General features: G+C 33.7%; 1 protein-coding gene across 2 annotated transcripts in view; it reads left to right on the top strand.

Moving 5' to 3' along the window:
• LOC143251968 (uncharacterized) overlaps positions 1 to 27738 on the top strand; it is a 133295-nt gene that overhangs the window by 11069 nt on the left and 94488 nt on the right. For both annotated transcript variants that reach the window (XM_076503385.1, XM_076503384.1), the window contains exon 2: positions 12390 to 15467. In XM_076503385.1, coding sequence (XP_076359500.1) covers positions 12867 to 15467 — 2601 coding nt within the window. In that variant the 5' untranslated portion in view covers positions 12390 to 12866. The remainder of the gene's footprint in view (positions 1 to 12389; positions 15468 to 27738) is intronic.

Here is a 27738-nt window from a genome sequence, read left to right as displayed (position 1 = left end):
TGCTACTGACTTTTTTTAGCTGTTAGAAGTAATAACATGGTACAATTGATTTTTTTGTGAGCTGTTAGAACTAATAACATTATAACTCTGATTTTCTGTTTGAGCTGTTAGAAGTAATAACATACTACTACTGATTTTCTTGTGAGCTGATATAAGTGATAACATACTACTACTGATTTTTCTTGTGAGCTGTCAGAAGTGATAACATACTGACACTGAATTTTCTTGTGAGTTGTTAGAAGTGACAACGTAGTACCACTGATTTTTCTTGTGAGCTGTTAGGTGTGATAACATACTATTACTGATTTTCTGTGAGAGCTGTTAGAAATGATAACATACTATTACTGATTTTCTGTGTGAGCTGTTAGAAGTGATAACATACTACTACTGATTTTCTGTGTGAGCTGTTAGAAGTGATAACATACTACTACTGATTTTCTTTTGAGCTGTTAAAAGTGATAACATATTATTACTGATTTTTCTTGTGAGTTGTTGAAAGTGATAAAATACAACCATTGATTTTTCTTGTGAGCTGTTAGAAGTAACAACGTACTTCGTCTGATTTTTCTTGTGAGTTGTTAGAAATGATAACGTAGTGCCATTGATTTTTCTTGTGACCTGTTAGAAATGATAACGTAGTGCCATTGATTTTTCTTGTGACCTGTTAGATGTGATAACATACTATTCTTGACTTTTTGTGCGAGCTGTTAGAAGTGATAACATACTATTACTGATTTTCTGTGAGAGTTGTTAGAAATGATAACATGCTACGACTGATTTTCTGTGTGAGCTGTTAGAAGTGATAACATACTATTACTGATTTTCTGTGAGAGCTGTTAGAAACGATAGCATACTATTACTGATTTTCGGTGTGAGCTGTTAGAAGCGATAACATACTATTACTGATTTTCTGTGAGAGCTGTTAGAAACGATAGCATACTATTACTGATTTTCGGTGTGAGCTGTTAGAAGCGATAACATACTATTACTGATTTTCTGTGAGAGCTGTTAGAAATGATAACATACTATTACTGATTTTCTGTGTGAGCTGTTAGAAGTGATAACATACTATTACTGATTTTCTGTGAGAGCTGTTAGAAATGATAAGATACTATTACTGATTTTTTGTGTGATCTGTTAGAAGTGATAACATAATATTACTGATTTTCTGTGTGAGCTGATAAAAGTGGCAACATACAATTACTTACTTTCTGTGTGAGCTGTTAGAGTGATAACATACTACGACTGATTTTCTTTGTGAGTTGTTAGAAGTGATAACATACTGATGTCGATTTTTCTTGTGAGCTGTTAGAAGTAATAACATACTACGACTGATTTTCTGTGTGAGCTGTTAGAAGTGATAACTACCTACGACTGATTTTCTTGTATGCTGTTAGAAGTGATAACATATTACGACTGAATTTTCTTGTGAGCTGTTAGAAGTGATAACATACCAATACTGATTTTCTGTGTGAGCTGTTAGAAGCGATAACATACCAATACTGATTTTCTGTGTGAGCTGTTAGAAGTGATAACATACTACTACTGATTTTCTGGGAGCTGTTAGAAGTGATGGCATGCTACCATTGATTTTTCTTGTGAGCTGTCAGAAGTGATAACGTAATACCACTGATTTTTCTTGTGACCTGTTAGATGTGATAACATACTATTACTAATTTTCTGTGTGAGCTGTTAGAAGTGATAACATACAACCACTGATTTTTCATGTGAGCTGTTAGAAGTGATAACGTACTAATATCGATTTTTCCTGTGAGATATTAGAAGTAATAACATGCTACGACTGATTTTCTGTGTGAGCTGTTAGAAGTGATAACATACTATTACTGACTTTTTGTGCGAGATGTTAGAAGTGATAACATACAATTACTGATTTACTGTGTGAGCTGTTAGAAGTGATAACATACTATTACGTATTTTTTGTGTGAGCTGTTAGAAATGATAACATCCTACGACTGATTTTCTGTGTGAGCTTTGAGAAGTGATAACATACTGTTATTGATTTTCTGTGTGAGCTGTTAGAAGTGATAACATACTGCTACTGACTTTTTTTTTAGCTGTTAGAAGTAATAACATAGTACAATTGATTTTTTTTGTGAGCTGTTAGAACTAATAACATTATATTACTGATTTTCTGTGTGAGCTGTTAGAAGTGATAACATACTACTACTGATTTTTTTGTGAGCTGATATAAGTGATAACATACTACTACTGATTTTTCTTGTGAGCTGTCAGAAGTGATAACATACTGACACTGAATTTTCTTGTGAGTTGTTAGAAGTGATAACGTAGTACCACTGATTTTTCTTGTGAGCTGTTAGGTGTGATAACATACTATTACTGACTTTTTGTGAGAGCTGTTAGAAATGATAACATACTATTACTGATTTTCTGTGTGAGCTGTTAGAAGTGATAACATACTATTACTGATTTTCTGTGAGAGCTGTTAAAAATGATAACATATTATTACTGATTTTCTGTGTGAGCTGTTAGAAGTGATAACATACTACTACTGATTTTCTTTTGAGCTGTTAAAAGTGATAACATATTATTACTGATTTTTCTTGTGAGTTGTTGAAAGTGATAAAATACAACCATTGACTTTTCTTGTGAGCTGTTAGAAGTAACAACGTACTTCGTCTGATTTTTCTTGTGAGTTGTTAGAAATGATAACGTAGTACCATTGATTTTTCTTGTGAGCTGTTAGATGTGATAACATACTATTACTGACTTTTTGTGCGAGCTGTTAGAAGTGATAACATACTATTACTGATTTTCTGTGAGAGCTGTTAGAAATGATAACATGCTATTACTGATTTTCTGTGTGAGCTGTTAGAAGTGATAACATACTATTACTGATTTTCTGTGATAGCTGTTAGAAACGATAGCATACTATTACTGATTTTCGGTGTGAGCTGTTAGAAGCGATAACATACTATTACTGATTTTCTGTGAGAGCTGTTAGAAATGATAGGATACTATTACTGATTTTCTGTGTGAGCTGTTAGAAGTGATAACATACTACTACTGATTTTCTGTGTGAGCTGTTAGAAGTGATAACATACTACTACTGATTTTCTGTTGAGCTGTTAGAAGTGATAACATACTATTACTGACTTTTTGTGTGAGCTGTTAGAAGTGATAACATACTATTACTGGTTTTCTGTGTGAGGTGTTAGAAAGGATAACATACTGCTTCTGATTTTCTGTGAGAGCTGTTAGAAATGATAACATACTATTACTGATTTTCTGTGAGAGCTGTTAGAAGTGATAACATATTATTACTGACTTTTTGTGTGAGCTGTTAGAAGTGATAACATACTATTACTGATTTTCTGTGTGAGGTGTTAGAAAGGATAACATACTGCTTCTGATTTTCTGTGAGAGCTGTTAGAAATGATAACATACTGTTACTGATTTTCTGTGTGATGTGTTAGATATGATAACATACTATTACTGACTTTTTGTGTGAGCTGTTAGAAGTGATAACATACTATTACTGATTTTCTGTGAGAGCTGTTAGAAATGATAACATACTATTACTGATTTTCTGTGAGAGCTGTTAGAAGTGATAACATACTATTACTGACTTTTTGTGTGAGCTGTTAGAAGTGATAACATACTATTACTGATTTTCTGTGTGAGGTGTTAGAAAGGATAACATACTGCTTCTGATTTTCTGTGTGAGATGTTAGAAGAGATAACATACTGTTACTGATTTTCTGTGTGATGTGTTAGATATGATAACATACTATTACTGATTTTTTGTGTGAGTTGCTAGTCAAACTCTTACTTTTAAATTTAATTAAAGCTTACAGCATTTCTTTGCTGAATTTCTGTAAAAGATATTTAAGTTAACGATAAAGTTCAGTAGAAAATGTACCTCTACATTTAATAGAGGTTATATCATACTACTTGTGGATTTGGCCTAGCAGGACCTGGTGGTTAGGATACTCAATTCGTAATCTGAGAGTGTGAGTTCTAATCCTCGTCACTGAACATGTTCGTTCTTCTAGCCAAGGGGCGTTATAAAGCCGTCAATCCCACTGTTCGTTGGTAAAAGAGTAGCACAAGATTACATGGTGTTGACGAGCTGTCTTTCCTCTAGTCCATCACTTCTAAATTAAGGATGACTATCGCAGGTAGCCTTAGTGTATGTTTAGGTAATATTCTAAAAAAACGAGACGAATATTGTGGCTCAGCATGGAATCTATTGCGTTATTCTATGCTAATGCTAAGCTTGAATAAAAGCTATAACATATTACCATAAACTTTTATTAGAAATTTTAGTTTGTTACTAATAGTATTTAATGCTTTAGTGCGAACAGTAGCACATGAAATAATAACTATTAATTACTGTAGAACTAATAAGATGTTAGTGTTGACTTATCTTCAAAGCTCTATATATAAACATTTTTTTGATGATGAGAAGCCTACTTGAAGTAATAATGTATCTCAGAACAACTGGTATGGGTATTAACACTTTTATTGATAAGGAGAGAACAACGTTTCGACCTTCCAATGTCAACTGTAAGTTAACCAAAAACGTTGTTTTCTGCTTATAAATAAGAGTGTTAATACCTATACCAGCCGTTCTGAGCTGCATATAAGCTTTCTATTGTAGAAATGTTACTTTTGAGCTTCGTAAGAAGATGTACAGCATAGGGGTAATTTTTTGTTTGTTGGTTTTCATAGTTATATCTTATTGTTAAAATTTAATAAAACTGAGTGAAACTTACTGTTATATTGCAGTTAAACTTGTAGTTTACAATACTGCTCAATTTCAATCAAATTCATCAGTTGTTACGATTTAAATCTTACAGCCAGCGAGCCTCACGTTGTTACTCAAGGAAGTATAGGTTTCCAGCTGAGTTATTATTGAAATGTAGCCCGTAAATTATTAGTGGACTACTGAAGAACATGTAATATGTTACTATCTACGGTCTTGTGAATGAAATATAAATTCAACATCCACAAATGAACACGTTCCAGTGATTTGTAGTTAGATTTCTAGAATAACAACAAAATGTAGTTAAGGCAGTCCAGCCTTGTTAGTAAATCCGTTTTTGATTACGAAATAAGTCCAGAAAACGTTTAAGAAAAATAAGATTTTTAGGTGAATTCACGAGCTTTTTAAGTGAGAAAAACGGATTTTACTCGAATAACTTATTTTTAATCTAGTCATGTTCAAAATTCCATATAAACATATAATACATTCAATAAATACTTATACCTTTCGATATAAAAGTTGTTTTTTACTGGTGGAGGCGATATATTTAATAATAATTTATATTATATATTATAGTTATTTTAACAAAATGTGAAGAACAATAGATATTGAAATAATTACCTCAGTATAATCTTTTTAGTCGATCGATCGCGCCATTCCATCATTTCTAGGCAGATTGACTTGAAATATGGTTGAGTTATATCTTCATCCAATACGCTCAGACTTGTTTTTTTTTATTATTATTATTTAAGTCTTTATTACGAATTTCAAAAGGTCAAGGATCAAAGACCTCAAAATACATATTTTGGACTCATGTACAGTCATATTTTTAACATGGAAGATGAAAGTTGACAGAAATATAATTTTTTGTTAGCCCAACGCATTGATATATAAAAAAAACTTGGGTTTCCCCGTTTTAATTGTTTTAGAAAGGCCAGAACTCATAAAAAAGCATTTTCTTAACGTTGGTCAACTTTTCTTCCATATTTTGACAAATGTGCATGAGATTTGGGCAGAGATATAGGATAAATTAAACTTAATTGTAATTGAATATACATTGCTATATGTTAATTCTTACGTGTCATATTATATAGAAATGATGCATTTTCCATCCCTACCATCTTGTTTGTATTGTTTTTGAAGGAGTGATATTAGCCATTACCACATTTTCTTCCTTTTTGGAAAGCCGAGACAAGTCGAGTGTCTTAACCACCTGGCCATGCAATCCGAGGGTCGCGGGTTCGAATCCTCGTCACACTAAACATGCTCGCCCTTTCAGCCATGAGGGAGTATAATGTGACGGTCAATCCCACTATTAATTGATAAAAGAGTAGTCCAAGAGTTGGCGGTGTGTGCTAATGACTAGCTGCCTTCTCTCTAATCTTACACTGCAAAATTAGGGACGGTTAGCGCGGACAACCCTCGTGCAGCTTCGCGCGAAATTCAAACCAAACTTTTTATTGAAAAGGTGTTTTCTTTAATTGTTTGCTTGTTTTCTTTAAGCAATACAGTGTATCAATAGACATTAGGAAGGTTGTATTTACAACCAAGTTTTAAATATAAGGCTTCTACTGTAATATTTATTGTTTATCTATTATCCCTCTTTCGTCCTGTACTTTAGCTTTGTTAAGGAACAGCAGGTTTCTGTAAAAGTCCTAACTCTGAGGAGTGATGACAACATTATTTATATCAGAATTGTTTTAACTCGCTACTTTCTTTCATCGTTTGTGATTAAGCACAAAGCTACACAATGGGCTACATGTGCTGTGCCCACAATAGGTATCGAAATCCGCAGACACACCGTTGTGGCATTGGAGGGGAGGCTTAACTGTGACTAGTTAATTAGTAAAAATACTTATAAATACTGATAATCTGTTTAAAACTATATCCACCCAGTGGAATTGATTGACGTTATTGTTTTAGTTTTTGAGTTATTATGTAATAACAAAAGAAGAATAAAGAACTAGATATTCAAACTTTACGCCATGATATTAACAGACAGAACTTGTGACTTAGTCGTTACATAGATAATGTTACAAAATGAAACTATATAATATTGTAAAACTCTGATTACCTGTTGAAGAGTTATTTAAGATACACTTGACTAATAATCCAAGCAATCCCAACATAGAAAGTGCTGCCGCCTACCTGATACATAGAAAAGTGTGGGATGTGCCCATTATTGGTCATATTAGGGGATCAAACTTAAAAATAAATCCGTAATTTCTGGAGTTTTGATCAGTTACTTATCCTTGTTTCGACCAGTTTACATTAAAATTTATACTTTTCTACAGGCAACACAACACACTTTTACATTTATTTTACGGTGGTTTTTACGAATTTTTCTGGTGTCCAAATTTGCCATGTTGGGATTGCGCGGCGGAGGCATGTTGCTTTTGCCAGGTAGATTTGCTTCTTCAATTTTGTATTAATAATTCTCATTTTCTATAAATAAATGTTTTCAAGCCTACGTTAAATTTAGATAGTTTGGAATTTTCAACTTAAACGGCGCTTTCTTATAACACAAGAGCTAAATAGCCAGCCAGAGACCACTAGAGTTCAATTTTAGTGCACCAAATTTTGAACTGCTAACTAGCAGAAAAATGACCAATCAGCGGCACTGATCACCACAAAAGTGTCCTATGGCCCTTTCAACTGAATAAAAGATTGATTGTTAGGTTTACATTTTATAAAGCGTTCCAGCTGAAAGTGTGGGATGTTTGTAGGGTTATCAAAATTCAAAACCTGGACGTGAATTTGGCTTCAAATTTAAACAATCATAATTGTGATTCTTTGTCTTCCTTATTTATACGACCCAATGAATACGACCTTTTATAACTAATGTCTATGTTTCTCTGTTTATCAAATATGTTGTTAACCAAACCTCATGACTGACTTTTTTTTTATCAACGATTCCAAAAACTTTGCTTCTGCTTTTTCATTTAGATCTTCATTCAGTAACTGAACACCATTGTGCCTCAATATAAGGACTGTAATGCTGAATTTGAGGAATATATCCCTGTGGTGGGCACAGCGCAGATAGCCCATTGTATTGCTTTGGTTTTAATAACAAAATGAAATAATTAATCAACAATTTCTAACAAGAAGAAAAACCATCATTTCCAAATTCCATTTCTCATGTCCTGGTAAGTTGTAATACGAAAAAAACGGTTTGGCATTTAGTTTTCTTTTTCTGTGAACTTTCAACGTCATAATCATCAGGTCATTCATCCTCATATCATTTGGATACTATACTTCAAACTCTATCCCCTCTTCATATAATAACGCTGTGACACTTTCATATCACGTATGTATTTATATATAAGAGGTAGAACTGCCATCTCTTAGTCTATGCTTTTATAAAAACCAGGCGCGCCTAAAAGCACAAACAATTAGTAACCTGAACAATCTGAGCACGTCATGTCGAAATGAATTACATATCATGGCAGAAAAAAAAAGAGGAATCATAACTTTCCAGAAGACTGTCCCTATAAGTAAAACTAATAATGCACTGCCCTTAATGTCTAAGTCCTGAGTATATACATGTCGATCAGTGCTTTTCTTCAGGGGGGGGAAGACTTGATATTTAAGATGTTTACACTGAGGAATGAGGATCCTTTATTTGTGTACCATAATCCATTTATACCACAGGTCTTTCACCAACCACATAGTGTCTCTTAAACCTCCTACCAAGATATTTTTGTGGACTTAGTCATTTGCTGTACTTTTCTTTCAAAGTTATTAAAGTAACTGAAATATTAAAACTGTGATTTAACTTTATATTTTCACCATTAAACTGTTCTGTTACGGTATTATATTCTCGAACCTAAAATATAATGTTCGTGGTTTAATGATGAACGCTAGTTTTTGAAGCGACTTGGGTTTTGATGGGGGATGTGAGTCAAAATCCTATATGTATGAGCGCCCTCTAACATACTAATGTGGCTCAAGAAAAGCTGTAAAAACGTTATGCGACAATTCTTCCCGTAGAGAAGATATACAGTATAGTAAATGTAATCCCAGTGGATCTTTAAAGAAAAACAACAACCATAGTTGTATGTGGTGATGGATCACGTTCGGAAATTTATACGAAGCTTTCTTCCTTTGCAATGTCACGACCACTTTACAGTTTCTGTGTTTGACTCTCCTCTGTGGATTCGATTACACATATAGAAAACTTGTGTCGTTAAAACCGTGGAACAATGTAACCTTATAAAGGAGCTAGTACCGAAGTAATCCACAAGAAAGTTGAGGTTGAATAATAATATTATTCAACGCTAGTCTCCTGGTCTCAACACAAGAAGGAAAAGCTGTTACACTTTCTTTAATTCCCTCAGTGTGTGGTCCGTGTTTATGCGAGATGACGTTTTGATCGAAGTTTTAACTATTGGCACTTCAGTAACAATTCATCCTAACCCCTGAGCTGGTGTAAAGATGGTGGTGAACATGCAGCTTAAGGGTTTCTATGGACAACCTTAAAGATAATGGTAAACACTCAATTTAAAGGTTTCTATGGACAATCTTCATTTGTATATTGAAGAAAGATAAGAACTGAAAAAAATACCAGTCACAACCACAACGTGAAATAGATGATAAATTATTCATATTAACTACAGCATGTTTTTGGTCTCAGTTCTTCATTGTACTTGTATTGAAACACATCAAGTGTTTTACTTGCATGTGGTTTACGTCCACTAGCTAAACATGTTTGACGTCGTTCCCTGATCTTCATAATCATGTTTATCAACATTATCATATTTAACATTTCTGGCCACATACCAGAAAAAGGATGCCATACAAAATTAAACAGTTTGATTGTCACCACTTAAAGAATTTAGCTATAATGTTGCATAAACTACTGATAGAAGTGTTGTATTCTAGAAAGTTTATTCATAGGTTTAGTATACGTTATGTGAAAACAGTTTGGAACCTCACCACGTCGTTACAGTCCATGTCGCTGTTGACATCTTAGTCACGTTCTATCTTGGAGCTCTTTTTAATGGGATCAAATTGTTAAACGTAAGAAGTAAGTGAGTCAAAGGTATTTTACTTTACACATTTTAAATCAAAATAATAAATATTACATAAAAATAATATTAATATATTGAGTAAATTTCACCATATTCTAGTATTTTTTACCCAAACATTAAGTTAAATAAGCCGGTGATACGATGTATCTCATCTCCAGATCCATTGTATCCCTGGGTGACACCTCTCTTTATATACCGGTATGTACAGTTTCTTAAATATTGTTCCCATACGTTAAGTTGGGTAAGCAGTGGATACACAACATGACTAGTCGCGAGGTTTTTTATATTTCTGGGTGAAACTTCATTTTACATAACCAACCCGCCAGTTACTGACATATGTTCTTGCATATTACGACAGATAAGAAGGAGGTACGACATGACTCTAGATACATTGTATGATTTTGTTGTTGTTGATTAAAGCTAAGCACAAAGCTACACAATGGGCTATGTTTGTGTTCTGCCCACCCTAATTCTGGCGTTGTAAGTCTGCAGACACATCCTAATGAATGAATTAATAATTGCCTTTTCTTATTTTCTGGGAAAGGGTAAGTACCCCTCTAGCCTCACCCCTCGGACTCTCATGTTGTGTAGCTTAGTGCTTAATGAATGAAACAGAAAAATCGTATTGAAATAATTAAAATGACTGGGCTATATCTGTGCTCTTCCCACCCTGATTCTGGCGTTGTAAGTCCACAGACATACCGCTGTGCCACTGGAGAGCTGTATGGTTTTAATGTTATAAGTATAGAGAAAAAAAACCTATTCGTATCCAGCCTTTTATCTGAATAACTCTCATAAAGTTCGAATATTTTACATCTTTTATGTGTGTTTTTATGTAATCATAAATTATCATAAGTGGCATTATAACACTTCTAAAACTTGAACAATTTTTACGCGTAAGTATGTCAAATTTTAACATTATTGTTCAGAGTACAGCGTGAATGAAGTTCACGTTTAGTCTTGTTCTTAGGTGTGAGTACGAACTTTATTATAACTGCTTTTAACACAGTTTATAAAAACCGTGTTGGTTACATATAGCTTCAAAAAGGGCGCTGTTGTAGTTAATAGTGCTTGTTTGTTTGTTTATTTAACTTAAGCACAAAGCTACACAATGGGCTATATGTGCTCTATCAACCACTGGTATCGAAATGCGGATTTTAGAGCGTGAGTCTTCTGTGCCACTAGGGTGATAGTACTTGTTGTTGACTATTCACGATATAAGATCTGTAGGTATTTTAAGACTTAAAAACATAATAAAATAACATAGAAGGTAATTTAGTTTGTTCAAATGGATATAAAGTAAAGATGTAAAGATTTTAAAAATAAGTAAAAACCAAACTTTAATTTGACCTGCAAATCGACATATCCCAAGTAACTTTCTTGATTATTAATAAGTTTGAAGATAAACTTTAAAGATTAGTAAAAAAATCGAGTTTTAGCTGTGTCACACAGCATAAACAAACTTCCATTACGGGATCACCGTAGGAGTTCTTGTCTGAGAACGCATAAATCTTCTCATAAAGTAATATCAGTGACAGTGAGAATACTTCTCTGTTCGGGGCACCTCTGCTGTCGTGTTGTAACACCATTTGTTTTGTTGAAGGCGGTATACCCTAATATTGACAAGCGTTAAAAAGATTGCATAAAAAATAAACTTGCACTAACACATCTTCAAGTCCAAATAGACGATCATTTGTCTTTCAAGGAACATTTTTGAAGCTATCTTGTTGTTTTCCTTCTGGTCTTATAGTAAAATGTGGTTAGAGGCTCAAATAGATTTCTTTCTTTGTTTGAGTTAATATTCAGTAATTGATCTCCAAAAGTGGGGTTTCTTTATCGTCTGATATGAAGTATAGATAACAATATCAAACCTTCTCTTCTTTTACTAATTATAAATACCAAGAGGTACTAACCATATCATTTCGTTATTTGTTAATAGTTCACTATTATTGACACTATGTTGATCTGTAATTTGCTTGTTGGTATTCTCCTTCTTTGGAAGGCCCGGCCTGGCCAGGTGGTTAAGGCACTCGACTTGTAATCAATGGTCGAGGGTTCGAATCTCCGTCACTCCAAACATGCTCGTCCTTTCAGCCATGGGGACGTTATAATGTTGGGGTAAATTCCTCTATTCGTTGGTAAAAGAATAGCCGAAGAGTTAGCGATGGGTGGTGATGACTAGCTGCCTTCTTTCTAGTCTTACACTGCTAAATTAGGGACGGCTAACGTAGATAGCCCTCGTGTAGCTTTGCACACAATTAAAAAACAACCTTCTTTGGAATTTATATTATTTATATTTATTGTTATTCATATTATTGTGTGTTTTTTATCAAATTAGTATGTCTGTTATCCGAATAATAAACTTACAAATAAAAAGTTACATATGAGATTGATTGTAATATAACCGGAGCATATGACCATAAACCTCCTCTTCCATTACTGTTTTGCTTTTGTTTCTTTTCTAGGTCGACTGCAGTGTTTTTAGTCTTTCTTAAAGTTAACGCTTTTACTATTAGACCGTACTGTATATTATTAGCTATCACGGGATACTGTATGCGCTGAAGTAATTTCTTTGATATCCAATAGTAATTTTACTGATATTTTCTTTTTAGTGATCTCCGTGAAGCGCCTAGAAACCTTCATCGAAATCAAAGCTACTCTCAAGAAACGTCTTTTGGAAAAAATAAATACATCACAGAGCACCACCAGCCGTGTCACACAGCAAGCAGTCACCTGCGACTAAACGCTGTCCATAAAAAATATAAAGAATCCACAAATCGACTCATTAACGGCTATCCTAGTTCAGAGACTTTCGAAAATGGATTTGACAGCCAAGGTAGCCTTAATCTTTCTCTTCTGAGCTTCGATTGTACTCCAAGCCGATTTACTCAAGTTATTGCAAAGGATCCATGTAATCAGCTTCAACTGAATTCGTATTCTAGCACTTCTTCTGTAAACAGTTTCTTCGCTACTCCAGTTTTAAGAGAAAACGTCAATATGGTGACAAGGAGGTTCAAAAAGGGGTCTGTCTATGAAACCCTGGCTTCTAAAAGTGGTTTAGACTTTGCCCCTCTAGTTCAAGGGAAGACATGTTGGGGAAAAATGAAAGTGTTAAAGACTTGTCTTTTACTGCCCAATCTTCACAATCATTTGATATAACTGGATGTTGTCAAGGTATTGATAGTGGTAAATGTGCAGAAAATAAATTTTCTAAGTTTAATGCCAAAAGCCAACGATTTCTTTCTGAAGAGAATTTGACCATCCAAACCAATGACTCGAGCATACAACGAGTGGTAATAAACTCGGAAAACCCCAAACCTCAGTTATTTTCCCTTACTTTACCTTCTAACATGAGGATGAATACTCGAAAAACGAACAACAAATGTTCTCCACCCGTTCCTTCACCTGATCTTAAAAAATCAAATATGACACATCAAAAAACAAAACTCACTCACGAAAAATTTCCTTCTTGGCCTGTGGCTTCTGGTGGTTTGGAATCATCGACTTCTCCATTACCTGTCACAATGGCTTCCTACCGATCCAATTCTTGGACTGATAAGACAGATTATCCGAAGATTCGAGCAGTATATACTCGACCTAAGAAGACTTTTAAAATTTCAACAAATCAACTTCAACCAGTTCAAGAAAAGAGTGGTCACGGTTCAAAACACACTTCAAACACTGAACACTATGATATTAAAATTCCATTGGACAGTAGAATGATGTATTGTAAACCAACCGCAGCTACTTGTTTGTCCCTAAAAGAATCCTTAAACAGAAACATTCCGGATAATATTAAACATTTTCAGAATTGTCCTCTACATATTCCTACATGTTATGGTGACAAACAGTACAATGTCTCTTCTCTACCTGAACGTGATATACCAATCGACGAAGCAAAAGATAAACCAGCTTCTTCACACAACTCTAAACCTTACTGGAACAAATATGATAACATTGTAAAAGATTGTATTGGATATTCTGTTTCTGAGTCTTCTGCTCACGAATGTTCCTTAACATCATCTAGTGGTTTGGAAAAATGGAATGAGCTGTATGCCCTGAATATACCACAACCTCTTGAAAACGATACACCATTTTTAGATAGGCTTCGATTGGAGTGCCAAGCGTTAAGCAAAACCTGGCCACCACCGCCTGGAAGTGATATTCTGGAAACATCTAGTGAAGCAGAGACGCTTGTTGGAAGTACAGACAGTGGCAGTGAAAGTAGTCGGGATACTTTAAAATGGCATGGGTCATATAGTGACCTAAGCAACCTTAGTACCCACATGTCAAACCGGTCTTCACTGTTTGATAGTGGTCTCTCAACAATGCCTGACAGTGGGCATCTTTCTCCACAATCTCTCTATGACGGAACCACATCCACTAATCATTTGGAGACTATCGAACGAGACAATCTGACTTCAAAACATGAGCTGCAGCAAGAAAATATCGCTCATAGTTCAAAAGTTCAACCTGCTGAAAGACATGATTCCGAAAGTGTTCTTTATTACGTACCAGGCTCGAGGCAATCCATTGATGAAACTCATAAATATGTTCATATCTCTTCTTCCAAAGAAAAGAACCAGAACAATTATGATATTTCGGGAATTAGTGTGGCACAACGAATCAAAATGCTTCAGCAACAGATAGAGGAAAGAAAACCTAACAAGTCCTTATTTTCCTCATCTACTTCATCTGTTTTTCCAGAAGAGAAACCTCTAGTAAAACGACCAAACAGAAACTGTAAAGAAACAAAGCTTCTTGTAAGTGACGTATCGCACAGTGGTGTGTCCAAAACAACCGTTTCTCATGAGAACACAGAAGAGTTTTGTATTATTGGCCAGACACAAGTAGGAACAAATTTCCCCAATTACAACGTTCGTAGTTGTTTTTCAGAACCTCATGACCGAGGACATAGGATAATATATCTGGATCCAGAAAAGAAACATCGTGTTTCTGACCCAGAACTTAAAGCTATACAGAAAAAAGCTGTTATGTCATTTTGTCAGAGACAGAAAAAAAACTCAGAGAGTCAGCCAGCTGGTCAGGAGTTGAGTTTATGTACCGCTATGGCTTTACCGGTTGACCACCCGATGAAACAGCCAACTGACCAAGAGCTATGTATCTCTACCACCACTGCTCTTGTGGTTGAAGAGCCAATAAAACAACCGTTTGGCCAAAAGTTACGTATAAAAGACACTAAGGTCGCAGCTTTAAACAACTTTCGCTCAAATAATGTATCTGAACAACATATCTTATCTTTACCTGCAAAATATAAACAGGGTTTAGATAATTATTTGTCTCATTCAAGATCTGCTGATCTGAGAATTCTTAATTCTTTAAAAAACGAAAGAAGTGAAGAATGTGACTATGTGCCTGAATACCGTTCTTTTTACAACAACCATCCAGGACTTCTCCAAACAACAGACTTGCTTCATGGCCGATCTCCTGAAGCAATTCCACAAATTACCTCTAGAATCTTTAACCAACACAGTCTCTCTGTACCAAATTTGGCTGGCATTCAATTAAATACCGCCACTAATCAGAATCATCACTCCATATATAATAGTCAATCATCACAAGAGCATCTGGCTGTTGGCCTTTCAAAAATGTTTGCCCATGGTAATCACACAGACTTACAAACAAGTCAAGGATTGGAAACTAAGGTACCATCAAACACTGTGACATCGGTAAGTTATGATATTTTTTACCTCAAAAGCAGTAATGATATGAAATAGTTTCATTTGCACAGTTATATGCAGTTGAAATACAATTCTGACTGACAGATTTTATTTGGCATTCACTTAGTGATTTCAATTCGGGTATTTATAGTTAAGGGGAGCAGGACAACTGCCGCCTTTTTTTGTGGTTAACTTTTTGACCAGATAGATCATATATACCAAACTAGCTTTGATGAAAGATAAAATGAACAGTACTACAAATTAATTTCACAATTTACGGATATGTTGTTATATATATTTCTAGATTAGAGTAATTAAGGTCAAAAGATCTCAATTATACGGATCTTTTGGCTGGCATTTGTTCATCAGAAGTTGTCCTAGACTCATGCTTAAGATATTCATTGATACACTTGAGTGGGGTGAAGACTAGATTCTATAACAAGATGTAGAAAGACTGTGCATTCTATATGCAGGTAATCAAAAAATTCTATTACTCATTTAAGAAATATAATGACCTAGCTTATTTAAGAAGATTAATGGGAACTAATATTTGAAGAAAAACAAAGGTTTAATGACTATCTTGTGGTAAAACGTTTAACAATACGCAAATAGCCAATAAATGTAGAGTATAAAATTTGTGCGCTGAAATAATAGGGTTTATATTAATTAAAATTAGTAGAGAGAAAAATAGAATATATATGAGTATATGAATACTTTGAAATTTATGAACTGACATTTCTTTAACTTGTTTAAGGTTTTCATAAAAAAGAAACAAATTATATCACTGCTTGAAGTTCTGTCAAGATTTGTATAACCAAGAAATAATGAATTAAAATATGATTACTTGTGCACTATCAACTGAACAGCTAACTTTTGGGTATGCGTAAGTTCTGAGCTGGAATATCTAGGAAATACTTAGATTAAAAGTAATTTCTATTTTTATTTACTCTCAGAAAAAAAAACACCATCAAAATTATGGTATTTTCTCCTTGTGCTTATGATTCTAACATTTTGTACACTGTGAAGCTGTGCCTAGACGTTTGTATAATGCGATTTCTTGGTGAGTTATATCACAGTGTATTTTCAAGTCGCGTAAGCTGCTCAACATTCCTTTGAATAAATGGCGCAATTGTGAATCTTGTGATTCACAAGTCAAATCATTGCTGCAAAAACCTTCCAGAAGTTGGCTTCAACGTAAGATTAGTTCTGAAATCCCACTATTCAGTTACATACCCGCTCCAGAAGTTGGCTTTAACGTAAGATGGGTACTGAAATACCACTGTTCAAACATATCCGCTCTAGAAGTTGGCTTTAACGTGAGATTGGTACTGAAATCCCACTGTTCAATTAGATACCCACTCCAAAAGTTGACTTCAAAGTAAGATTGATATTGAAATCCAACTATTCAGTCAGATGAGAGAACCCCAAGAGTTGGCGGTAAGTATTCCGGACTATCTGATTTCCTCGTAATCTGTCACTTCAGCATAACGGACGGACGTACAAATATAACCTTTTGTATAACTTTTAGAAAACAGACCTTTCTTCTTCACGGACGAACTAAAAGTACTTACTATCATTATCTTGAACTTGCAAACTTAAATAACGAGTGCATGTAATTAATAACACATAATCTATCTTCTCTATTGAAGAAAAGCTGTTGACCTTTTTCTTGGGTTTGTTTTGTGAAGCTCGTGAAGCAAAAGCTGTGATTTTTTTCCTGTAGTAGTTCCACATTATTAGGCAGATGTTTATCTTTCAGTATTATTTGAGATGTATGAATTATAGACATATATATATATGTATATATATATTACACACACATAAAGAGACGCAAGTACTTAACATACTCTGACCAAATACAACTAATGAGATCAACATTATTTTTTTAACTTCCCTATACTCGTTTTATGCATAATAAAGATCGTGACTCAAGAACTCTGTTGATGTGACTAGTAGAAGCTTATGATAAATTCAGGTTTCGGTGTTTTTTTTAAGAGCCAAATTGATGCTTGTCATGCAGATATTGATTTTAAGGGAAACTGAAGACCATCATAAATACGAGCAGAGTTTGCATCTCGACAATAGAGAAGATGCAGTATAGAATAGCGAGAATATGGAAATATTACAGGAGGTAATTATTCTTAAGTTGAAAACCAAGAAGTGGGAGTCAGTTTACAGGAAAAAAACCAAAATCAATGTGGCTCAGTGAAATGAAAATTGAGTTATTTGTGAAAAAAAATAATAATTCGAAATTACGTATGGTATTAATGAAAAGCTTACTTATAAACTAGTTATAGTAAAACCGAAATTACGTATGGTAGTAATGAAAAGTTTACTTATAAACTATACTGAATCCAAATTACATTGGCCAGGCGTCTTAAGGCGTTCGACTCCTCATCCGAGGGTCGCAGGTTCGAATCCCGGTCACGCCAAAGATGCTCACCCTTTCAGCCGTGGGGGCGTTATAATGTGACAGTCAATCCCACTATTCGTTCTTGGTAAAAGAGTAGTTAGCGGTGGATGGTGATGACCAGCTGCCTTCCCTCTAGTCTTACACTGCTAAATTATGGAGGGCTAGCGCAGATAGCCCTCGAGTAGCTTTGCGCGAAATTCAAAACAAACAAACCAAGTTACATAATAATTTTTTGTATCTATATCCTGCGTAAAATTTATTATTTTAGGAATTAATAAATTGGGATATATATTTATTTCTAAATGTACGTATCAAATAAATTTTGCGTGAATATGTTATCAAAGTAATATATTTATTTTTGTATCGATCTTGTATGTTATTAAAGCTTATACGTAAAACTTGTAAATAACAAATACGTGTGATTAAGATCAACTTGTAGGGGTATCCATCAGTGAGTCACTGATTTCGTGTTATTGCATCAGCTGAAGAAAACTAAACTTCCTGTCCCAAAACAACAAACAAACCCAACTCAAATCGCTCATCTACTATACAGTGTGCAAATAAATACTGCAAAACCAATCCAAATAGCTCACTCACTGTACAATTCAAAGTTGAGCCCTGCGAAACAGAATCCCAGTAGTGCACCCATTATAAAACTTGAAACTAAAGATTTTGAGACCAAAACCCCATAATGTACCATTTTACTATTTGTAATCACACATTGTGAAACCAAATTCCATTAACTTACCAATTGAACAATTTATAATCACACGTTGTAAAACCAATCCAAATAATTCATTCAATGTAGTTTTGGACTTATTTGTAAGAGACACTTTTTCTACTTTCCTTCAAAAGTGTCTGTTTCCCGCTAGCTGAACAGTGATTGAATTACTTACACAGTTCAGTGAATCGGATAAAAACTGTTTATTTTCTAAAGTCTGACCGCAACAAAAAAATTGTTGTATATTTTGTGAAATAGAATTTTGCTTCTGAATGACTTAGTTTAACGCAACTTTTCATGTTTTAAATTAATATTTTTTTCCAGTCTCCAAAGCGAATTTCTTTCGTATACAAGAAAATTTATGCTACAATTTTAAAACATGAATCTTTCGTGCACTATTAAAAGTTGTTTAAACTTCTATTGTTGTTGTTTTACCAAGTTATCAAAAATCAGTTGCTGTTTCTGTCTTTCGATAACTCTAAACATTCTTTTTTATCTCTTTTGTTATTTTTCTTACCTCCCCCCAGCGGTATGTCTCTGGACTCGCACTGCTAGAAACCGGGTTTCGATACTTGTGGTGAGCAGAAAACAGAAAACCCATTGTGTAGATTTGTGCTTGATTCCAAATAATCAATCAATCAAATAATCAAAACTTGTTGGTGGTGATATTTTATTACAGGTTACCTTGGTGGTGGGTTTAATGACATCAAGTTTGTTAACTGTTACTTTTCACACAAAACTTGTTGCTGGTGGTATTGTATCACAGGTTACCTTGGTGGTGGGTTTAATGACATCAAGTTTGTTAACTGTTACTTTTCACACAAAACTTGTTGGTGGTGGTATTGTATCACAGGTTACCTTGGTGGTGGGTTTAATGACATCAAGTTTGTTAACTGTTACTTTTCACACAAAACTTGTTGCTGGTGGTATTGTATCACAGGTTACCTTGGTGGTGGGTTTAATGACATCAAGTTTGTTAACTGTTACTTTTCACACAAAACTTGTTGGTGGTGGTATTTTATCACAGGTTACCTTGGTGGTGGGTTTAATGACATCAAGTTTGTTAACTGTTACTTTTCACACAAAACTTGTTGCTGGTGGTATTGTATCACAGGTTACCTTGGTGGTGGGTTTAATGACATCAAGTTTGTTAACTGTTACTTTTCACACAAAACTTGTTGCTGGTGGTATTGTATCACAGGTTACCTTGGTGGTGGGTTTAATGACATCAAGTTTGTTAACTGTTACTTTTCACACAAAACTTGTTGGTGGTGGTATTTTATCACAGGTTACTTTGGTGGTGGGTTTAATGACATCAAGTTTGTTAACTGTTACTTTTCGCACAAAACTTAAATAGACACAAAATGGTTGATACCAGTACGAGTTAAGCGTCTATTTATATAACTCAATATGATTAACATTAGAAGCAGATCACTAAGGGCATCTCTTTCAAGTTTTTGACAATTACCAATGTTTCTCTTTTTTTTTTTTAGAACTCTAAATTACAGTTCGGAAAATCCAATATCCAAACCTCGATACCTCTCAGAAAATTATTTGGTCATTCATCTCTAAAGGAGTTTTATATATATATATATAACGCCTTCCCCCACAGCCCAGATTATATTATGTAACTTTGTACTTAACAACAAACTATGACCTTAAGTCAGCTATTCGATTAAGATTAGCTGTACAGATGATGAGCATTACTGAATAGTTGCTCCCCCTTTGAGCATTTATAGGTTATGGATAGTTATATCTGAAACTCTAGGTCACTCACTGACCACCCCATTAAGCTCATGTGTCGCCTAAGTTGTCGTTCAATTAAAAATGTCATTTGCCTAATATATTCGATAATGCAATTAATAATGGCGGTTATTGTATATGGCTACTGCTAATGAGGGTCAGAGCTCAAAATCTGCTCAGAAAATGCAGTAATGGGCACGTTATAAAAGTGATACCAATTACTCGATTCAAATATTCGTAATGATCTTTACGGCAGCGATTGCTGCTGTTATTTGTTTGTCTTTTCTCTTGCCAATTCTGACCTGTCCATTTAACCCATGCGCATAAGCTGCTGTTCAGATTGAAAATTATAATTCCTTCCTATTCTACATATTCACGTAAACACATAATTTTTTTTTTCAGCATATGGCAAATTAATTCTTTTGGGAGGTTCGTAATAAGATTTTTAAATGGATTTTGCTAAGGCTGCCACAGATAAAATTGAAAATTTTAAAGTTCTAGCCAAGATAATTCAAATTCTCTGCTATGAAATGGCATCAATGAACCAGTCTCTTATATTTTTATGCCAGTCAGATATTTGAAAATTAGTCATGTGATCTGATGGATGGTCGCTCAGCCTGCACTCGCAAACGAACGTTTAATACTAGGATTTTTACATTCTAACAGTTCATGACCTTTTACTTTAGTATGAAGTTTGGTCACCACTATCAGAAAGGACAACCTTGAAACATAAATGCCTAAAACCATGTAGGTTCTCTATCATTCTTCTGAAATAGCTGTTTTATATAGATATTTAATGTATGGAGTCACTTGATGAAGCGCGACAAGTATTCCAAGAATGTTTCATACAATCTTTATGGTATAGACATCGACTAAGTGTAGCTGTTATTCCAAGGGTTTCTTCAATTAAAACATGTCAACCAGTTTAGTATGGTGTGGCTGTGAGCCTTATCTCCTATTAGAATAAATTTCACAAGCTATAATACACACATAATCATAAAGTATGGTCAGTATCATGTGTAGTATTAATGTTTTTTATTTTGCAGGATGTAAAATCTGATTCATAAGCCAGTACTTACTATTGTACACATCATACGCGATAGTTTTGTGTAAGAAATATGTTGGAATTGATTACATATTCTCTCTTAAAAAGTATAAACGATTATCCGGCTCCAAGGTGAAGTAAAACCATTCTATAACAAGAAATATTACTCTAGATGTTGCTGGTCCTGAATGTGTTCTTGGTACTATTGTAGACGAGATAGTTCGTGCTTCTGTATATCCGAAATCCATCCCATTGGACGTCTGACATACAGGTCGGCCTCTGAAGTCCGTTTTTAACATTCTTCACAATAACACGGTAGCTACTGCGACTGCGAACACCTGACTTAATCTCGGTGTCTGTATCCTACGATTGCAGAAAGTCAGAACCCTCTTGTTTATGTGCTCGAACAACCTTAAGATGATTTGGAAGCAGTTTTACGTAGTGTTAACAACACATTTAGTCTCTTTGAACCAGTTCATACCTTCTTGTTGTTGGTTGGCTTTAATTTGTTCAATGGCTCTGTACGTTAATAAAACGTGTGTTTGTTTTCTCTAAGATTTAGTTATATTTCCTAAACAACTTAGATACTTTAAACTCTGTTATCAGAGTAGTTACATATAGTTACCTGAAATAAACTGTTTTTAAAGTTTCTTTAGACTTGAGAAGATAAAAAGACAGTTACTGATACCAATACCAACGAGGTATGCTAATTAGATATTTCTAATTGATGATTTAACATAGGATAATTATTTAATGAAAAGTTTATTATTTCACTGTCCTTGTTAGCACAAGGTAAACAAACACGGATATTATCGATTAAGAGAAGTAAATTGTTACGTATCAAAAATGATTTTTGTGAAATTACAACATTTATTTTACTTGTATGTGTTTGTGAATGAAAATTTTGTGAAACTAAATGTTAATAACTTACCACTTGAACGATTTCTAATAAACTTTTGAAGCCAAATCCCAGTAATTTACCAATTAAATAATGTATAATCTTACATTGTGAAGCCAAATCGCACTAATTTACTAAATGATTAATGTATAATTACACATTTTGAAGTCAGCTTCCTCATAGCTTAGTAATTTAACAATTTATAATCACTCATTGTGAAGCCAAATCCCAATAACGTAGTAATTTAGTAATTTGTAATCACACATTGTGGAGCCAAATCGCAGTAATTTACTAAATGATTAATGTATAATTACAGATTGTGAAGTCAAATAGCAGTAATTTACTAAATGATTAATTTATAATTACACATTGTGAAACCAAAGATTAAGAAAAAAGTAAATTGTTAAGTATCAATAATAATTTTCGTGAAAATGCAAAATTTACTTAACTCGTGTATATAAAAAACTATGCAGTTTATAAAAGGATTTTGTGGTGGCTAGCGTAAGTCTTCTCAAGAAACATTAGACATGTTCAAGTGTAAATGTAAAGTGTATCAATATGTAAGAATTAAATACTTTCTATTTTACCATTTTTATTTAAAACGTAAAAGCAAAACTTATTAATGTGGTTTATATGGAACAATATAATGTCACAGTTTTGGCAAGTGCAGAATTCCATAAATGTTTGTTTTTAAGAGAAACGTATAATGAATGAGTTTATATTAGAGTTCTTTAAACTTTAGCTGGAATGTTGTGCCCTAAAAGTTTTACTGCGCGTACAGTCTACATTCTATAACTTCTTAAATATCAGAACGGTTCGCATAATTCATACGAGTGTGTGGAATAAGAAATGTCATGGAGAGATTGTCTGTCGTCTCGTGGTTCTTTTCATCAGAGAAGGAGCGGTTTAATACGTGGCAAGAGGTGGCCGACAAGTGGTCGTATGAGCACGTGCCGCTGACAACTTCGATAATAACGCAGCGAAGAGTGAGGCCAGCAAAACAACAAAGCTCTTAACCTTTGCAACCAGTTTTCTAACTACTGGAGCAGGCTTTTCTGTCAGAAAATGAAGAGAACAGTATAACCTTTGATGGAATAAGAAATTACAATCCGACATGATTGTATTTATTCTAGTGGAAAGAACGCTGGCAGTGTAACTTCTGGCTATGACATCATCACACCTGGTCATCTTAGGCTGTGTTGTCCAGTCTTTACTCAACAATTTAATTGTTAAACCTGCAAACGTCTTATTTATCACTATCAAACTTATAACTGTAGTGTCAGTTTTAGGGATTGTGACATTATTATTCATTTCTGTTGCGTGCTCGTCAAGCACATGTATTTTCCAACAATTATTTATGGGGTTATATGGGTTTAGCTATGACAGTTATCCCCTCTCTGTTTAAAATAAATCTGTTATACTTCGACGCATATTGGGAATGTACTGAGGAAAATCGAAACAAAGTACGAAGGAATCATGGGTAATTTTAATGCCAAAATAGAGATTAAAGGAGACAACGAATCGTTTAAAAGTATAGGAAATAGGGCATAGATCAACTAAACAATAGAGGAAAAAAACTTACCGAGTTTACAGAAGAGCAGTTAGTAACAGGAACCAGTTTTGACAAAGGAACTAATTCCCCTTGAAGCAGAATCAGCGCATATTGGGTAATGTAGTACATATACACACATTGTAATTTTACAATGGCGTGGTGTTAGAAAACTTTCTTTATAAAAATAATGCTATCAGGTATGAATTACTTTATTGACCAGGTGATTTTTAACAGAGTATTTTTGTCGACTTCGAAAGCTATATCAGTAAAACCTATTACGTTAAGTGAATTTTCAAGTACGTTCCTAGGTTCTAGTACTAAATGGACGTAACTGTAGACTAGAATGACACTTGGGAGGAATCATTAAATGACATTCTTGGATATTTTTTCATTGAATTTATGACAATTAGCATGAAAATAGATTCAATGGGATCCGCCATTACAATCCGGGAGCAAATATCTAAAAATGATGTGTGTGCACGTGGCAAGAAAACCTGAAACTCGTTTAACGAAAATTTGTAGTTCCGACAATAGGATTAAGAAATAAATAAGATGAACTGCTCGCATCCAATAAGAAAATAACTAGGAAACTTATAACGCTAGTCATATATTTCTTTTAAATTCCAAAATTGCAACTTATCAACGCGAAATAATTCCTCAAAAAGAATTTATGTAACCGGTTACTTTTTTTATAAAAAACTTATACAAACATTCAGTTTACGTTAGACACAAACAGAAAACTTATTGTGGTTTCAAATAAACTAGTAACATTATTATATTTCTACTATCTTACATCGTAGAATTTTAACAGAAAGAAATGAGTTTAGTTTTCTGGAAAATATTGCATTTCTAATTTTTAAAAGATGTATTTTCGATAAGATTTATACATACTAAAAGACAAACCGAGCTTTGTATTTATAGTAGCGTATTTTATATGAATATGTATTTATATTTTGAAGAATGTATCCAACATTGCGTCTCAACACGTTTAAAGAACTCTCAAAATCGTATGATACGTATATATATACATATAACCCAAATTTATAATATAATTTTAAAAGCTACTCAGTCACAATTGTAATAAAGTAAACTCATACAGTCTTAGCATTTTGTTTTTGATTAAAATGTTAAAATAAATTTTCCACAAAAACATTCAAACTCACGTTATATAATAATTTTGGGTGCACATTTATAATTGTTTTCAACGTTTAATTTATCAAATCTTGTAATATTTATTAACAAATCTCGCTATAAAACATCTGATACCTTTAGTGTATCAAATTCTGTAATACTTGGATTAATAAAACATTAATTACAGTGTCTGAAAAAATAATAGATGACATTTTGTAATATCTGGATTAATACGGCTCTCCATAAGACATTTGGTACCTTTAATATGACAAACCGTATAACATTTGAATTAATATAACGCGTTAGGATACCTGGAATAATTAATATGTTAAATCTTTTATATTTAGATTAACACAATTCCATAAAACATATGGCAATATAATATACCAAATATTGTAATTTTATATTTTAGAAAGATCTCTTAAGATATTCGGCATATCATTAGCCTGCACACAGTGAAAAAGTTTTGTGGAATTACGAACAATAATAAAGAAATTAAAGAACTATTGATGAAACAAATCTTTATGTATCTCAAATTATGATACGTTTTTAAAATGATAAGTTACTGTTTCTCTTTAAAACGAATATATCTTATAAATGTCCCTCATATAATGTTGTAATTTAGCTTACATTTAGGGAATCATGCGTATGACACAATTAGTTTTTATTGTTGTTTTTTATGTTCAAAACATATTCTTAGAACTTATGATGATCAAGCACAAGTCTATACAATGGGCTCTTTGTGCTCTGCCCACTACGGGCATCGAAAACAGGATTCTAGCGTTGTAAGTCTGCAGACGTGCTGCTGTGTCACTGGGGGGCAACTTATGGTGAGTAAAACCAAAATATATTTAAAAATATTTAAAATACATTATTTACACTATATATGCCACATAGTAGTTTAATAAAACATTGACAAAATGTCTCATTAAAAAAATTTTTTAATCGTTTTGCTACAAACAAAAGTCTGTTGTAATAAATATAACTCACATAAACACACACATATATATGCGTAAATATAGGCACATACGTGACACTTTGGAAATGAGGTTATATCAATATTTTACTTACTGAAAGGATTTAAATTACAGAATTTCGCCAAAAACAAAAACAGTGATTATGAGACTGAATTGATCGTTTTTATGTATGGAGTTCCTGTTTTCTTATTGACTTAACATTACAATAAAAGAAGGGAGAATATTTCTAAATGTACTATTTATCGATTTTGAAACATTTTCCCAACACTTTCGAATGAGACCTGGAGAGACAGCTCTACCGAGAGCACATGCGTATATTTAGGTACAATATGTATGTATCTTGCTAGTTCCGAATTTCCTGCATTACTAAATTTTTGTTCGCTTCGGTGTTTTTATTCTATATAAAAACGTAGGCTTTTCAAAAGTCACTTTTAAGCTTCTCAGAAAATAGGGCCATAAAAAAAAGGTAGAACTCTAGAAAAGCCACCAATAGGGCAGTGTGAGGATGAAAAATGTCTGTTTATCTCAGTGGAGTTTGTTTTAAGTAGCTACGATTCCTGGATATTTTTGTTTCTCAACAACAACAAACACTTCAGTTTATGATATTTTTCGTATTTTTTATTCTTATTACAAATACATAAACTGAGCCAACAAATTTGAGTACCAAGTTCTATATTCAGAGTTTTAATTTGATTATCAAGTTCTATGTTTAGGGCTTTAATTTGATTGCCAAGTTCTATGTTTAGAGTTTTAATTTTATCACTAAGTTCTATGTTTAGAGTTATAATTTGATTACCAAGTTCTATGTTTTGGGTTTTAATTTCATTTAAAATGCTTAATCAATAAAATGAAAAAAAAAAATCTCAAGTGAGTCCAAGTTCGACAGACTGTGACATTCTTTACATGACCTTATGTCCTGAAACGAAGAACCAGAAACCTGGAGGTTATTGATAATGTTCGATTAATTCGGTATTTCATTACCAATATTGGACATGTTAATCAGTATTTGAGTGACTGCATTGACATTTTGAAAACCTTACGATAAATGATTGTTCTAGGTCAAAGAATGGCACTAAGGTCTGGACGAGGTTTAAGATCATTAGGTAGGCAGATAGACAGTTATAGAAAAATGGCATCATTTATCTTGTATTTGTGAATGGCTGTTTATTCCTCTTAACACAGAATGAAAGGTTAAGAAAACTTACAATGGCACAAATTCTATTTGAAAATGTTTAGGAGTTAAAATTTAGTTGTTATTCTGAGAATTGTTTCATAATATGCCAATTAGTCGTTATTTGTTTCAGTTTATCTTCACACCTCCTCTGGTTTTGTCACTCAACCCACTTATTTCTCCTCAACCCCAGTTTTCTTCCGTTTCATCAGATATGTCGCTATTTCGATAGCCCTGGAAGTGTAGACGACATTTCATTTCGTCTGGACGGCGGCCAAAAGTAATCGTCGGTGACTTAAACGAATAGTCACCAATAAAGTGCAATAAAGATCAATAATCGTTTTAGTCGCCCCTTTCTCCAAATTGTTTGATTATTGTTGTTTGCCCGTTTCAAAATTTTTGAAGAATTTTGTTTTATTTGTTTTAGAATTTTGCGCAAAGCTACACGAAGGCTATCTGTGCTAGATTTTTAGTGTAAGACTAGAGAAAAGGCAGCTAGTCATCACCACCCACCGCCCACTCTTGGGCTACTCTTTTACTAGCGAGTAGTGGGATTGATCGTCACATTATAACGATCTCACAGATGAAAAGGTGAGCATGTTTGGTGCGACGGGGATTCGAACCCGCGA

This window comes from Tachypleus tridentatus, chromosome 6 (assembly GCF_004210375.1).
Source record: "Tachypleus tridentatus isolate NWPU-2018 chromosome 6, ASM421037v1, whole genome shotgun sequence".
NCBI classification, from domain to species: domain Eukaryota; kingdom Metazoa; phylum Arthropoda; class Merostomata; order Xiphosura; family Limulidae; genus Tachypleus; species Tachypleus tridentatus.
Note: the sequence above shows the minus strand (reverse complement) of the source record. Positions and strands in the feature narration are given on the sequence as shown.